This window comes from Mauremys mutica, chromosome 10 (genome assembly GCF_020497125.1).
Source record: "Mauremys mutica isolate MM-2020 ecotype Southern chromosome 10, ASM2049712v1, whole genome shotgun sequence".
NCBI lineage: Eukaryota > Metazoa > Chordata > Testudines > Geoemydidae > Mauremys > Mauremys mutica.
Genome location: NC_059081.1, coordinates 1,726,844 through 1,741,458, shown reverse-complemented (window position 1 = coordinate 1,741,458; position 14,615 = coordinate 1,726,844). Strand labels below are relative to the sequence as shown.

The following is a 14,615-nucleotide window of genomic DNA, read 5'->3' as shown; positions in this document are numbered from 1 at the left end:
GCGGGGGGTCCTTGGTCTCTTTCATGGGGGAGGGGCCCTGCCGTGGGCTGCGCTCAGTCCAAGAGCCTGTCTGACTCCTCTGGCCCAGGCGCCCACAAGCAGTACCTGGCCTGCTGCCAGGGCCGCTGGGCCAAGAGCACTACTAGGAGCCGGCAGGAAGGTGCCTGAGCCCCCAGCTCTGATCTCTCCCCCTCCCGCTGCCCCAGCTCTGGCCCGGGCTGGGGTGATGGCTGCCAGCAGCAGGGGCCCAGGTGGCTGCAGGTGCCACCACGGAGCGGAGGCTGTGTCCTGCCGCAGCTGGTGAGTGCCAGGTGCTGCTCCTGGCCTGGCCCCTTTCCCCTGAGCAGCCCTGGCCGTGGGTGCCATCGGGGGCTGCTCCCCCAGCCCCACGCTGCCAGTCGCTTTGTCTCCTCGGGCCGCGGCCTGCGGTCAGTTCAAGCGAAGCTGCTGCTGGTCGGTGCAGACTCCAGCGGCTGGTGCTCAGGAAATGTCCCAGGGAGTTTCCTGCCCTGTGGGGGGGAGGGAGGAGGGGACACGGGCAGCCCCTCTGAGCAGCTCGTTCCCATTAGGACTGCAGGGGCAAGCCCAGGCCTTCCCCCCAGGCGGGGTGGCCCTTGCTGTGTGCAGGGCTGGGGGCATCTGCAGCCAGGGGCCTGGCAGGGCCTCTCCAGGAGCAGGTCACTGACCTCGGGGCAGGGCCTCTGAGCGCGGCTCCCGCCTGGCAGTCAGTGCCAGCGGATCTCCTCCCCGGGCTGGTGCTGCACTGCAGCCTTGTTCCCCTGCCTGCGTTGCACAAGTCAGGGCTTGGCTCCAGCGGTGCCAGGGCTCTGGACTGCCAGGCCCCCAGGGGCTGGCTACAGCCACGTGCAACGGGCAGGGAGCGCTGAGCTGATCTGTGCCCAGCTGGCCCCAGGGGCCCTGTGGAGCTGCGGCTGACAGAGCTGGACCAGGCTGTGGGGGTGGGCAGCCGACCCCCCCCAGGCCGGGCCTGTTCCAGTCACCCACCGGGCGGCTGCTCCTGACCCCACGGGCAAGCGATGTGGCTGCTGTCACACTGCCCCAGGGGAGCGCGGTGCCCCGGGTCCCAGGCAGCACTGGCAACCCCCGGGCACCTGGTGCAGGAGGGCACTGGTGCCATGGCAGAGAACCCTGGCTAGGGGCAGCCAGACTGTGTCACCCGCTGCCCCTCCAGGGTGCGGGGCTGCTGCCACCCCAGCACGCGGCTTCCCAACACCTGCCGCCCTTCCTGCCAGTGGCTGCCTGGCTCCCGGTGCCCGGCTGGTTAGTGTCCAGCAGGGGGGAACAGTGCCAAGGCTGCCCCGCACCCGCAGCCCTGGGCTCCCCCCTGCTGCCCCAGCCCTTGGCTCTCCCCCCCCATCCCCCGCCGCCCCAGCCCTGGGTTCCCCCTGCCCCCCACCGCCTGCCGGCCCAGCCCCACAGCCCTGGTCGCCGCCCCAGCCCTGGGTCACTTGTGACTCGCTCCCGGGGCGGGCCCTCCGCATCCCGCTCATGACACTAGCAGGGACCGAAGCTGCATCCGCCCGACTCCTCCCCGGCGCCCAGGGGGGCCTGATTCCGCCCGCTCCCCCCTCGCCTCCAGCCGGTCCGGCGCTGGCAGGGTCGGGGGAAGCCGCGGGGCTCCCGGGCCGCGCCTCAGCCCAGGGTCCCTCCAGCCGGGGCTCCTGCCTCCAGGAGCGGCCGGGCCCGGGAGGGCAGAGCCGGGGGGACCGCCCGGGCAGGGCAGCCCCAGAGGGAGCGGGACGCGGCCCGGGCACCAGTCCCCTCTATGGCCCCGCTGCTGCTGCTCCTCCTGGCCGCCCTGCCGCTGCCCCTGGGCGGCTCGGGCCGCTTCGCCCAGCCCCGGCTGCGGCACCTGCAGGCGGCTCCGTGCGCCCCGCGGGGCGGCCCCGAGCCCGAGTGTCCCGCGCTCTACGCGTCGGAGCCGGCCCGGCCCGGCCACAAGCTGCGGGCGCTGCTCCCCGACGGCTCGGCCGCGGCCAGCGGCGCCAAGCGGGGCGGCCCCGGGGCGCCCCCCGCGCACGACGCGCTGCTGCTGCTGGACCCGAGCCCCGGGGCCAGCTTCGGCCACCCGCTGCGGCTCTTCCAGCTGGACTTCGGCGTCAGCCCGCGGCGCTGCCGGGGCCCGGACCGCGTCTACCTGGGTGAGCCCGGCCGGCCGCGGCCGCCCCCGCCCCAGCGCCCGCTGTGCCCCGGTCCCGCCCCAGCCCCATGTCCCCTCTGCGCCCCGCTCCCCGGTCCGGCTCCAGCGCCCCATTGTCCCCTCTGCGCCCAGCTCCCCGTCCGCCCCCGGTCCGGCTCCAGCGCCCCATTGTCCCCTCTGCGCCCAGCTCCCCGTCCGCCCCCGGTCCGGCTCCAGCGCCCGCTGTGCCCCGCTGCCCGTCCGCCCCCGGTCCCGCCCCAGCCCCCATGTCGCCTCTGCGCCCAGCTCCCCGCCCCCCTTCCAGCCCGTCCGGGCCTGCGTCCGCCCCCGGTCCCCGGCCCCCCTTGTGCCTCCGAGCCCGGCCCGGCCCGGTCCCCTCCGACCTGGCAGTGCCCGTGGCCCCTTCGCTCACCCCCGACTCAGAGCGATGGGGCAGATCGCGGGCGCGCCCCGGGACGCGCAGCCCCCTTGCCCCGCCTGTCTGTCACGGGGCAGCCGGGCCCCGGGGGCTGCACTTACCCCCGCCCCGCCTGGGCAGGTCCCGGCTCCGCGGCGCTGGGGCCGCCCGGGCCAAGGCGAGAAATGGCCCCGTGTCCTGCCCTGGGAGCTGGGCCCGGCCAGTGGCGGGGCTGGTGCCTGTAGCCCAGGGACGGGGAGTGCGCAGCCTGCGGCCGCTGCCTCCCCCGGGGGCTGCAGAGAGCGCGGGGGGGGGGGGCTGGCCCCAGTGCCCGTGGGCGGCGCTAGGGGGCGCTGTGCGCAGGGAGGGAGGGGCTCAGTAGGGGGCGCTGTGCGCGGGGGGGGGCTCTCCCTGGCAGTCAGGGCTGGGCTGGTGCCCGTGGGGGGCGCTAGGGGGCGCTGTGTGCAGGGGGCGGGCGGGGGCTCAGATGGGGGCGCAGGGGGTTCAGATGGGGGCGCAGGGGGCGGGCGGGGGCTCAGATGGGGGCGCAGGGGGTTCAGATGGGGGCGCAGGGGGCGGGCGGGGGCTCAGATGGGGGCGCAGGGGGCTCAGATGGGGGCGCAGATGGGGGTGCTGTGTGCAGGGGGCGGGGGAGGGGGGGCTCTCCCTGGCAGTCAGGGCTGGCCCGGTGCCCAGGGGGGGGGCTAAGGGGTGCTGTGTGCAGGGGGCAGGCGGGGGCTCAGATGGGGGCATAGGGGGCGGGCGGGGGCTCAGATGGGGGCGCTGTGTGCAGGGGGCTCAGATGGGGGCGCAGGGGGCTCAGATGGGCGCAGGGGGCGGGGCGGGGCTCAGATGGGGGTGCAGGGGGCGCAGGGGGCTCAGATGGGGGCGCAGGGGGCGGGCGGGGGCGCAGATGGGGGTGCAGGGGCCGCAGGGGGCTCAGATGGGGGCGCAGGGGACGCAGGGGGCTCAGATGGCGCAGGGGGCGGGCGGGGGCTCAGATGGGGGCGCAGGGGGCTCAGATGGGGGTGCAGGGGGCGCAGGGGGCTCAGATGGCGCAGGGGGCGGGCGGGGGCTCAGATGGGGGCGCTGTGTGCAGGGGGCTCAGATGGGGGCGCAGATGGGGGCACAGGGGGAGCGCGGGGGCTCAGATGGGGGCGCAGGGGGCTCAGATGGGGGCGCAGGGGGCGGGCGGGGGCTCAGATGGGGGCGCAGGGGGCTCAGATGGGGGCGCAGGGGGCGGGCGGGGGCTCAGAGGGGGGCTCAGAGGGGGGCGCAGGGGGCTCAGATGGGGGCACAGGGGGCTCAGATGGGGGCGCAGGGGGCAGGTGGGGGCGCAGATGGGGGCGCTGTGTGCAGGGGGCTCAGATGGGGGCGCAGGGGGCTCAGATGGGGGCGCTCTCCAGCGCTAGGTGTGAAGTGGCCGGTTCTGCCCCGCACCGTGGCTGGCGCGATGCGTCCCGGGCTCTGGCCGCGTGGGTCACCGTGTCGCTCAGCTCTGCCCCCCCCTCCCCCCGTGCTCAGACCGGCCCCCACAGCGTGCGCTCGCCCCACAGGCAGCTACGAGTGCCTGACCCTGGCCCTGCGGAGCCGCTGCGAGAACCAGACCAAGCGGCGCGGGCGCGGCGGGCAGGGCACGCGGGGGGAGCCGCTGGTGGGGGGCTGCGAGATTCACTTCCTGCCCCTGGTGGTGGCGGCGCAGGACCCCAAGCGCCAGCAGAGGCTGCGCTGCGTAGGTGGGTGCGCGGGGACCCTGGGGGGGGGCGGCAGCGAGGGGCGGCTCTGGCACCAGTTTGACTCCTGCACAGGGAATGCGCTTCCCCCCGCCTAGGGCCCTGGTGCTGGGCCCACCCCCCCTCTCTCTGTGGGCCCTGCCCCGCCTCTGTCTATCCGTCTGTGGGCCCCACACACCCCTGTCTGTCCATCTGTGGGCCCTGCTCCCCCTCTGTCTGTGGGCTCTGCCCTGCCTCTGTCTGTCCATCCGTTTGTGGGCCCTGCCCCCCCGTCTCTGTCTGTCCGTCTGTGGGCCCTGCCCCGCCCCATCTGTCAGTCTGTCTGTGGGCCCTGCCCATCTCTGTCTGTCTGTGGGCCCTGCCCCCCCATCTGTCTGTCTGTGGGCCCTGCCCTCCTCCCCGTCTGTCTGCCTGTCCTGCCACATCTCACGTGTTGCTTTTCCTGGCAGAGCTGCCGGGATTCAGCCCGTGTCCGCAGCCGCTCCCCGTGGTCAGCCCCGGCCCCGCGGCCGCTCGCTGCGAACTGGCCAGGAACACGCGCCGGTGCCACCGGCAGCAGCTGCCCTCCCACAAGTCCTGCCGCATGTACCAGACCTGCGACCACGCCGTGCTCATGTCAGGTGTGGCCCCAGGGTGGGGAACGGGCCACGCGCCTTCCCCTCTAGGGGGCGCTGGCTCCGATGCGGCCCCAGGGCAGGGGCCTGGCTGGCTCAGCGGGGCAGGGAATGGGTGACGGGGCCCTTCCCCTCTGAGCCAGCCCCATAGACCGGGGGTTAAAGGCATGGCCCAGCTGGGGCCCTGTGGGACGTGGGTTGGGCTGGGGCGTTGCCAGGCCAGTTTCCTTTATCAGCCCCCAGGGAGGCGCACGGCTGAGTGGGTCTCACCCCCGGCCATGCTGGGGGGGCGGCCTGCCCCGGGCTCTTTTCTGGGGCTGAACGGGGTTTGCTCGTGCCCTCTCCTGGCGAGAGTGGCACAGTGCCTCCCCCACTCCCCATTTGCAGGTGCTGCCAGGCTCTGGCCCCTCCCTGCCCAGCCAGCCGAGCCCCGTGCTGCCCTTAAGGCTGTGTCCCCTGCCGCAGGCGGCTGGCAGGACCAGATCACCTACCCCCACCACGCCCGCAACCTGCGGCTCTTCGGCCAGATGCTGCGGCGGAACGGCTTCCGGCAGGAGCACATCAAGGCCTTCTTCGCGGGCGACGGCCAGGCGCCAGGTCAGGGCCTGCGGCCCCGGGGCGGCAGGGGGCTCGAGGGACTCCCCGGCGGGGGGGATGGGTACCATGCCATGGGGAACCCCGGTGGGTCACCCCCGACCCCTCGGCAGGGGCTAAGTGGGGCTTTGGGCACCAGCACTGGCCCTGACGCCGGCTCTCAGGGCGCTGCCTCCAGGTGCAGGGTGGAGACGCCGGGGACTGGGCCCAAGTGAACCATCGCTTAGGGCATTGATTGGCACAGCCCCTCCCCCCTCCTGCAGCTGGCACCAGCCTTCTCCCTCCCCCCTTCAGCCCCAGACTGGCGCGGCCCCGCAGGGCAGGGGAGAGGTGGCAGGGGGTTGGGCTTGGTGCAGGAGGGGGCTCGGCGGGGACCAGGCCAGGGGGCATGACGCAGGGTGTGGTGACAGGCTTGGGGCTGTGTCGCAGGCAGGAGGTGGCTGGGGGAGGCCCAGGAAGCCGGAGGGGGGGCTCTGGGCAGGCGCTGCCTGAGGCCTGACGGGTGTCTGTGCCCTCTGCCCCCAGTGGCTGCAGAGGTGGGCGACGTGTATCCGGCCACGGAGAAGCTGCTGATCCGCAGCCACCTGGCACTGGTGTGCCGCACGCGGCACTGCGCCGACTCACTGGTGCTTTACCTGAACAGCCCCACCCGGAGCGACGGCACCATGCTCCTGTGGGACACCAACAAGAACGGCATCGTGAGTGGGGCGCTGCACGGGCCCCCCCCAGCTGGGAGACCTGGGCCTGAGGTTCCCGGCCCGCACTGCCAGGCGGTGCCAGCGGAGCCCCAGCGACGCCGCTGTGCCCTCGCCCGGCATCCCTGGGGCGGTGAGGGGTTCTGCAGCCAGGGGATGCGGGGTGACTCCGCGGCTCTGTGTCCCCCCGCTGCCCCCGGGGTGGGGCTGAGAGAACCAGCCCCCCCCATTGATCTCCAGGTGGAGGTGAGCTCGCTGCCCTCCCCCCTTGCCGCTGATCTGCTGCACTTCAAAGGCGCTTTCTGCGTGGCGCTTTCATCTGCGCTGGGTGGGTGGGAACCCGCCAACCCGCCCCCCCCCCAATCCCCCCTTTCAAGTGCTGGGCTGCTGGAATTCCCTTGATCTCCTGCCTGGAGTCTCCATGCAGCTGGCATGTGTGGGGTGGGGGAGGGCAGGGCGGGGGGCGGCCCCCTCCCCTCTGTGCTGCGGCCAGGCGGGGGAAGGGCAGTGACGGGCACGCTCTGCCCCCCCCCCGCCCCCCACAGGCCGACCCCAAGGAGCGCTACCCTGTGGCCGAGCTCCTGGCCGACCTGGAGGGCTGCAGTGCCCGCAGGGTCTTCCTCTTCCTCGACCAGAGCTACCCGGGCCCGCTGGCCAAGAAGCTGCTGGCGTCCGGGCGGCACGGGAACGTGGTGCTGGTGAGCGGCCAGCGGGGCTCCGACTTCGCCCGGGGCTCGGCCTTCAGCGAGTTCTGGGCTCGGCTGCAGCCCGACCAGTGCCTGCTGCAGCACCTCCTGCAGGTGGGTCCGCGGGGCAGGGGGGCAGCGCCAAGGGAGATGCCACCACAGGGCAGGTGGCACCAAGCCCACAGGAGATGCCCATGTCACACAGTGCAGGCCTATGCCCGCCTTGGAGCTGCCCCTTGGGCATGTCGGGGGGGTGGCACCAACCTCCAGCATGCGGGGGGATGGGTGGTACAAGTCTGCAGCACCGACACCAGGGGGTCCCCTGTCCCTGGGGTCCCCCCCCCACTGGGAGGCAGCCTGTCCAGGGAGCGGGTGTCCGTGAGCAGCCTCGGGTGCCGGGCCGGGGGTCAGGACAGCTGGGGGCTCGTCCAGGGGTAGCGCTGTTTCCCCAGGCTTTGGGCACCTACCCGGGGGACCCCCAGGAGCCCGCTGGGCCCTGACGCTGCCTCCCTCACTCCCCAGGCGGGCCCGCGGGCAGCCGGCTCCTCCCCCGGGGCCACGCTGCAGCTGCTCAACGTGACCCTGGCCGGGGCACCCTGCCACAGCACCCTGGCGCTGACGGAGGACGAGTTCCTGGGCTGCCAGAACCTGCCCACCATGCTCTGGTACCAGGCCACGCACACGCAGCAGCAGCAGGATGACGACTGAAGCCAGGTCCCGTCCCTGGTTCCTGCTCCCTGCTGAGCCCCTCACACCCACCCAGAGCCAGCCGCAGGGGCCGTGCCCTCTCCCAGGCATCAGCCACAGCGCCAGGCCCAGCTGGGATGAGCAGCCGGGGCGGGAGGGCAGCGCTCGGGCTCCGAAAGGGCCCTTGGCGCGTGCCAGGCGGGGGCAGGGAGGGGACCCGCTGTACGTCACCCACTCCCTCAATAAAGAACCAGTTCTGGCCACCCGTGTGGAGCCATTTAACCCTCTCAGTGCCTGCCCCCGGACGCCGGGGTTCTGCACATGCTGCCATTCCTCCTGCACAGCTGAGAAGCGGGGGGTGGGCAGGACTCCTGGGTTCCATTCTCAGCCCCCGCGGGGGCACTGTCCCTCACTTGCTGGTTAACACCTGAAAAGCGCTTTCAGCTGCCAATTGTGTGGGGGGGTCCCTCCTTCCACACTGCTCCTGTGAGAACTGCAGGCCCCCCCCAGCATGTCTGGGGCAGGGACCCTGAGACCGGCGCTGGGTGACCTGCTGAACTCCCTCCCCTCCCCAGGCTGAGCGCAGATTCTCCAGGAGCCCGGTCTGGAGCCGGGCCTGGCCTCCCCCCACCCAATCCAGAGAGCTGGGCCTGCCCCCCCCAGACAACACGGAGCCGGAGCCCAGAGCTGGCCACACGCAGTTTACAAGATTCAGCAACAAGAGACATCAAATCAAAACTTAAAAACCAACCCACTCCCAGTTCTGCCCCCCTAGTGCCCCCCTCCAGGGCTCCGTACTGGGGGGCAGCACCTCCCCCCTCCCCAGTGCGGCCGGGAGCCTCCCGTAAAGAGCGGTGCCCTGGGCCATGGCCAGCCAGAAGGGCTCCCCCCGTCCTGCCCACGGGCAGCCTGGCAGCGGCCCTGGAGCTGGGGCGAGCTGTAGCAGCAGTGCTGGGGGCGCACAGTCCCAGCATGCAATGCTCTGCCAGCTGCACCGTCGCCACCCATGGTGGGGGTGCCCGTGTGCCCAGCAGGGATCCAGGCTCACGGGGGTCCCTGGGCCAGGCCGCAACTCGCCCTGTTTGGCCGCTCGCCGTACAGCAGGAACAGTGGAGCCAGCCCCCCGCTGCCCCCCGCTCCAGGAAGGTGCCACGGCTCTGAAACAAGCCGAGATAACACAGCCGGGGGGGGCTGGCGTGCCACCCGATGCCAGCCACGGCGCGGGGGTCGGGGGCAGCTCTGTGCTGCTGGCGCTGCCCAAAGTCCCCTGGCTCCTGCCTGCGCTCACGGACCCTTCCTGGGGGCTGCCGGCAGCTTCTCGGAGCTGCGGTCCTTGCTCTCCGTGTCGGAGTCGGACGCGTCCCCAGCCTGCTGCTGCTGCCACATCCCAGCGTAGACGCCACCCTTCTGCAGCAGCTCCTCGTGCCTGCGGGGGGCAGAGCCGGGGCTCAGGGGGGCTGCAGCTCCAGCCCTGCCCTGCCCCAGCCCAGGGGCCAGCTACCCCTCTCTGTGCCCTGCCCTTCTCCCTGCTGATGGGCTCTGCCCAGCCCAGGGCCCATTGGCAAAGTCCCCACCCCCGCCCAGCGGCCGACGGACCCATGCTGTGACCATCCCACCGGGCACGAGCCGCCCGCCATGGCCAGCATGGGACCAGGGAGCAGCCGGGCACCTGGTGCCAGCCCAGGGACAGCTGCATCTCCCAGGGTGGCCTGGGACCCGCCTGCGGTTGTGTCGGTACGTTACCTTCCGCGCTCCACAACGCGCCCGTCCTTGAGAACCAGGATCTGGTCGGCGTTGACAACCGTGGAGAGCCTGGCGGGGGAGACAGTTCGTTACCAGCGCATGAGCAGAGCCCCCCCTGCCCGCCCCAATCCTAGCCACCACCAGCCACACCTGGCTCAAGGTGCCCAAGCTCCCAGGGCCTGCGACGCCCACGCCCCGCTTGGCACAGGGGTGCCCTGCACAGGTCACAGCCCCCAGCCAGTCCTGTGCCCCAGCCCATCTTGGCACCCAGAGCGCTGCTGGCACGCCCCAGCCCCACCCAGTCTGTCCTTTCAGCCCCTCTGCTCCTGCCCCACCGGGGGCACCCTGCAGAACTCGCCGGCCCCTTCCTGCACCACCCCCTCCCCACACAGCCAGCGGTGCCAGCCTTGCCCACCCCAGCTCCCGACAATGGGCGCTGCGACACCAGAGCGCGCAGCCGCCCCCACGCTCGTGTGGCCGCGGGCACCAGCACCACACGCTGCTCCGCCCCCGTGATACGGCCTGCCCAGCCTCCCTGGCTCCAGGACCCACTGCCGGCGCCCGGCAGCTGCTGGCTACGGCTCCTGGCCAGCCACGGCACAGCGAGGCCATCAGTCACTGTCACCACGGGCTGGAGACGCTCCGCTCACCTGCCAGGGGCCAGGGTGGGACCCTGCCCCACGCTCTGGGCCGAGCTGTGGCCCAGGGCTTCGTGCCCGCTGCCCCCACCTCCTTCCTTTGCTCACGCCCCACCGTGCCCCCCAGGGCTGACACTGCAGACGTGCCCAGCACCCGCAGAAGGGCACCAACACCCCATGTCCCAGCTCCGTGGGAGGCCCCGTGCAGCCAGGCCCAGCGGCTCACAGGGTGACGCTCCCTCCCCCGGCCAGCACACGCCGTGGGGCCAGGCCCGGCGAAGAGGGAGGCCCAGGCAGGGTTATGGATCCAGGGACAGGATCAGAGGGGTCTGGCTCCGGCTCAGCCCAGCCCAGCTCACACCATGTGTTTCCCATCGGAGGTGGGGGCAGTGACAGCTGGGCTCTGTCCCCCCCGCCACACATGGGAGCCCCCCAGCAGACACGGGGCTTTGGGCAATGCTGACCCCCATCCAGGCTGGAGCCCGAAGGACGGGGGCTCCGAGCACCCCCCTTCCTCAGCTGCTCTCCACCCATTCGCACGGGAGACCCCTCCCCAGACAGGCACCAGCCAGAGCCCGACCCATGGCAGCGACCCCCCAGCTCGCACCAAGTGCCCCGTTCCCCCAGCATGTCGGCCCCACCGACCCCTGGGCCAGTCCCCACTGTACTAGGGCTGTTCGGAGCCCCCCCCCCGCAGTGTGCTGCAGGGAGGGGTCACTAGGGGGTACCCCCCCAGTCAGTGCCAGCCCCAGTGTGGCTGTGGCACAGCAGAACTCTCACTAGCCCCCCAGGGTGCAGTGACAGCCCCCCAGGGAATGCCCCCCCCAGCCCTTGGGCCTGCAGGGCTCCCGCCCCCATCCCCCAATCCCGGCAGCCCGTGCAAAGTCCTGCCCCGTCCCCACCTGTGGGCGACGACAATGGTGGTGCGGTTGGCGCAGACCTTGGCCAGCGAACCCTGGATGTTCCTCTCCGTCTCGGTGTCCAGTGCCGACGTCGCCTGCGTGCCAGGCACAGCGTGTGGGAGGGGCTTTGGTGTCACGTGGTACCTGGCCTGTGCCAACCTGTGCTGCTCTGTGCTATGCGGTATCTGCCCTGTACCCACCCTGTGCTGCCCTATGTCATGCTGTACCCGCCCACTGCCATGCTGTACCTGCCCGGTGCCACGCGGTACCCGCCCTCTGCCATGCTGTAACTGTCCGGTGCCACGCGGTACCCGCCCTGTACCCACTGTGCTGCCCTATGTCATGCTGTACCCGCCCACTGCCATGCTGTACCTGCCCGGTGCCACGCAGTACCTGTCCTGTACCCACTGTGCTGCCCTGTGTCATGATGTACCTGCCCAGTGCCACGCGGTAGCTGCCCTGTACCCACCGTGCTGCCCTGTGTCACAATATACCCGCCCGGTGCCACGCTGTACCTGCCCAGTGCCACACTGTACCCGCCCAGTGCCATGCAGTACCTGCCCGGTGCCATGCAGTATCCGCCCTGTATCCACCGTGGTGCCCTGTGTCACGATGTATCCGCCCGGTGCCACGCTGTACCTGCCCTGTGCCACGCTGTACCCACCATGTTACATGGTACCCGCCCTGTATCTACCCTGTACTGCCCAGTGCTATGCTGTACCTGTCCTGTACCCACCCTCTACTGCTCTGTGCCCTGCTGTACCCCCCGCCGTGCTGCAGCTGCCCGTACCCCACCCAGCCATGGTGCCAAGCGGCTGGCAGAAGCTGCCCGCAGTGCAGCGGCTCAGCGCTGTGAGCAGGGTCGGCCGCCGGCCCCAGGCCTCGCTCAGAGCCGGTGCCCCGAGCAATGAGGGCGGAGATGTGGGGAGTGAGAAGCACATGGGAGGGAAGTGGGGCACTCGGGGGTCTGGCGTTCGCTGATGGTGGGAAGGGGATGAGGGATGGTGATTGCTGATGGGGGCAGGGGCTGTGGGGGGCAGGGAAGGGGCCATGGGGTGATGGGGGCAGGGGCTGTGGGGGGCAGGTAGGGGGCTGTGGGGGCAGGGAGAGGGGCTGATGGGGAGCAGGGCCCCGCAGGGGGCAGGGAGGGGGCCGATGGGGGGCCAGGTCCCAGTTACCTCGTCCAGCAGGATGACCTGCGGGCCCTTGAGGATCGTGCGTGCGATGGCCACTCTCTGCTTCTCCCCCCCGCTCAGCTTCAGGCCTCGTTCCCCCACCTGGGTCTCGTAACCTGCGGGGCGCAGAGCCAGACGCGTGGGACCCGGCTCCCTGCTGCCAGCGCCATGGGGCCAGGCTGGCCTCTCCTCCCTCGCCCCTCGTGCCCCCCGATTCCTCCTGCTCCCCAGGGAAAGCAGCTGGCACCACTGCACCCAGCTGAGCCCCCGGGAAGGGGGCAGGGATAACGGCACGTCCCAGCTTCCCCGGGCCGGGTCCAGGGGCTGCCAGCGGGGTCGGCCAGCCCTGGGCGTGATGCCGCAGGGCCCGGGAGGCCGCGCGCGGCGGGACGGACTCACCCTCGGGGAAGGAGAGGATGCGGTCGTGGATGTCGGCGGCGCGGGCCGCCTGGCGCACCTCCTCGTCGGAGGCAGCGACGCGCCCGTAGCGGATGTTGTTGCAGATGGAGTCGTTGAAGAGCACCGTGTCCTGGGGCACCACCCCGATGTGGGCGCGCAGCGAGGCCTGCGTCACCTGCAGGACAGCCCCGGCCGTGCCCGTCAGCAGGGCACGGGGGCAGCCGAGCCGGCCCCCGCCCTGCTCCCCCCCAGCCTGGCCGAGCCCGGGGCTTCTGGGGGCAGCGCCAGGCTCCCCCGAGCTGCCGAGCCAGCCCCGGCCCTGCTCCCCCCCAGCCTGGCCGAGCCCGGGGCTTCTGGGGGCAGCGCCAGGCTCCCCCGAGCTGCCGAGCCAGCCTCGGCCCTGCTCCCCCCCAGCCTGGCCGAGCCCGGGGCTTCTGGGGGCAGCGCCAGGCTCCCCCGAGCTGCCAGCCAGCCCCGGCCCTGCTCCCCCCCAGCCTGGCCGAGCCCGGGGCTTCTGGGGGCAGCGCCAGGCTCCCCCGAGCTGCCGAGCCGGCCCCCGCCCTGCTCCCCCCCGGCCTGGCCGAGCCCGGGGCTTCTGGGGGCAGCGCCAGGCTCCCCCGAGCTGCCGAGCCAGCCCCGGCCCTGCTCCCCCCCAGCCTGGCCGAGCCCGGGGCTTCTGGGGGCAGCGCCAGGCTCCCCCAGGAGCTGCCGAGCCGGCCCCGGCCCTGCTCCCCCCCAGCCTGGCCGAGCCCGGGGCTTCTGGGGGCAGCGCCAGGCTCCCCCGAGCTGCCGAGCCGGCCCCCGCCCTGCTCCCCCCGCCGGCCTGGCCGAGCCGGAGCCCCAAGGCCCTCGGTCCCCCACAGGGAGGCCAAGCTGTCAGTGACCCATCGCCGGGGCCCCCCAGCCCCTCGCCTCAGCCTGCCCACGGAGCACAAATGAAAGAAGCCCCCCCCCCGTGGGGGCTGCGGTAACACGGGAAGCCTTTGATCTGCCCCCCTCAGCACTTCCAAGGGGGCTGCCCGCGCCTGGGCCCCCTCCCCCTCCCCAGCAGCTAATTGAGGCCAGGCTGGGAGCCGGCCTGTCCCGTTCGCCCTGGCGGGCTGGGCTCTGCCCCCCCATTTCCAGCCGTAGTGGGGGGGTCCCACAAAGCAGGCCGAGTTCCTGGGGGAGCAGGCGGCCCCCGACCTGCCCTTGGCAGGAGACGCTCAGACCCCCCTCCTGGGGCCCCCACGGCGCTGGCACCAGGGGCTGCGGGACAAACCCAGATGGCGAAGGCCTGGCAGGCTCCCCCCATGCCAGCACTAGGCCTGGCTGCCCTAAGCACCCCTGGGGGCTGGGGCTCCCAGATGGATCCACCCCATCGGGGAGCCAGGGGCTGTCTCACCCCCCTGCCGGCCGGGGCTCCCTCCCTCCAACGCTGGGGCTGCCGGGAGGTGACACCGTCCATGCCAGGCGCGTGACCGGGGGGGCTGCAGCTCGGGGGCTGCGGGGGGGTGCGCAGACTCTCCCCTTGGCTCCGGCTCTACGCGGAGCCCTGGTACCCTGCAAGCAGCAGCAAACGCGAGCCAGCCCTGAGCCACAGGGCGTCCCCGACCCACCCGGGAAACGCGAGATGGGGAGGGACCGGCCCAGCAGAGCTTCGCCAGCCACCGGGACGACGGGCACTCGGCACCGGGGCAGACGCTTTCCCTGTTCCCTGCCCCCCAGGCACCCCCATACCCTGCCCCAGGCACCCCCAGAGCCCCTCACGCCCTCCCTGTACCCTGCCCCAGGCACCCCCAGAGCCCCTCACGCCCTCCCTGGACCCTGCCCCAGGCACCCCCAGAGCCCCTCACGCCCTCCCTGTACCCTGCCCCAGGCACCCCCAGAGCCCCTCACGCCCTCCCTGGATCCTGCCCCCCAGGCACCCCCATACCCTGCCCCAGGCACCCCCAGAGCCCCATACGCCCTCCCTGGACCCTGCCCCCCAGGTACTCCCCATACCCTGCCCCCAGGCACCCCCAGAGCCCCTCACGCCCTCCCTGGACCCTGCCCCCCAGGTACTCCCCATACCCTGCCCCAGGCACCCCCAGAGCCCCTCACGCCCTCCCTGGACCCTGTCCCCCTAGGACTCCCCATACCCTGCCCCCAGGCACCCCCAGAGCCCCTCACGCCCTCCCTGGACCCTGCCCCAGGCACCCCCAGAGCCCCT

General features: G+C 72.7%; 2 protein-coding genes across 3 annotated transcripts in view; one reads left to right on the top strand and one right to left on the bottom strand.

Moving 5' to 3' along the window:
* The first annotated feature begins 1,786 nt into the window (after positions 1–1,786).
* LOC123378703 lies at positions 1,787–7,842 on the top strand. The gene is made up of 7 exons (XM_045032802.1): positions 1,787–2,162; positions 4,115–4,294; positions 4,741–4,911; positions 5,371–5,502; positions 6,025–6,197; positions 6,740–6,994; positions 7,403–7,842. The coding sequence occupies exons 1-7, from the start codon at positions 1,787–1,789 to the stop codon at positions 7,586–7,588; spliced, it is 1,473 nt and encodes a 490-aa protein (XP_044888737.1). The 3' UTR covers positions 7,589–7,842.
* Positions 7,843–8,255: 413 nt separating this feature from the next.
* Positions 8,256–14,615, bottom strand: part of ABCB6 (ATP binding cassette subfamily B member 6 (Langereis blood group)) — a 31,166-nt gene continuing 24,806 nt past the window's right edge. For both annotated transcript variants that reach the window (XM_044978378.1, XM_044978379.1), the window contains exons 16-20: positions 12,425–12,599; positions 12,029–12,141; positions 10,851–10,945; positions 9,311–9,379; positions 8,256–8,993 (exon numbers count right to left, since the gene is read on the bottom strand). In XM_044978378.1, the coding sequence (XP_044834313.1) occupies positions 8,852–8,993; positions 9,311–9,379; positions 10,851–10,945; positions 12,029–12,141; positions 12,425–12,599 (594 nt within the window). In that variant the 3' untranslated portion in view covers positions 8,256–8,851. The remainder of the gene's footprint in view (positions 8,994–9,310; positions 9,380–10,850; positions 10,946–12,028; positions 12,142–12,424; positions 12,600–14,615) is intronic.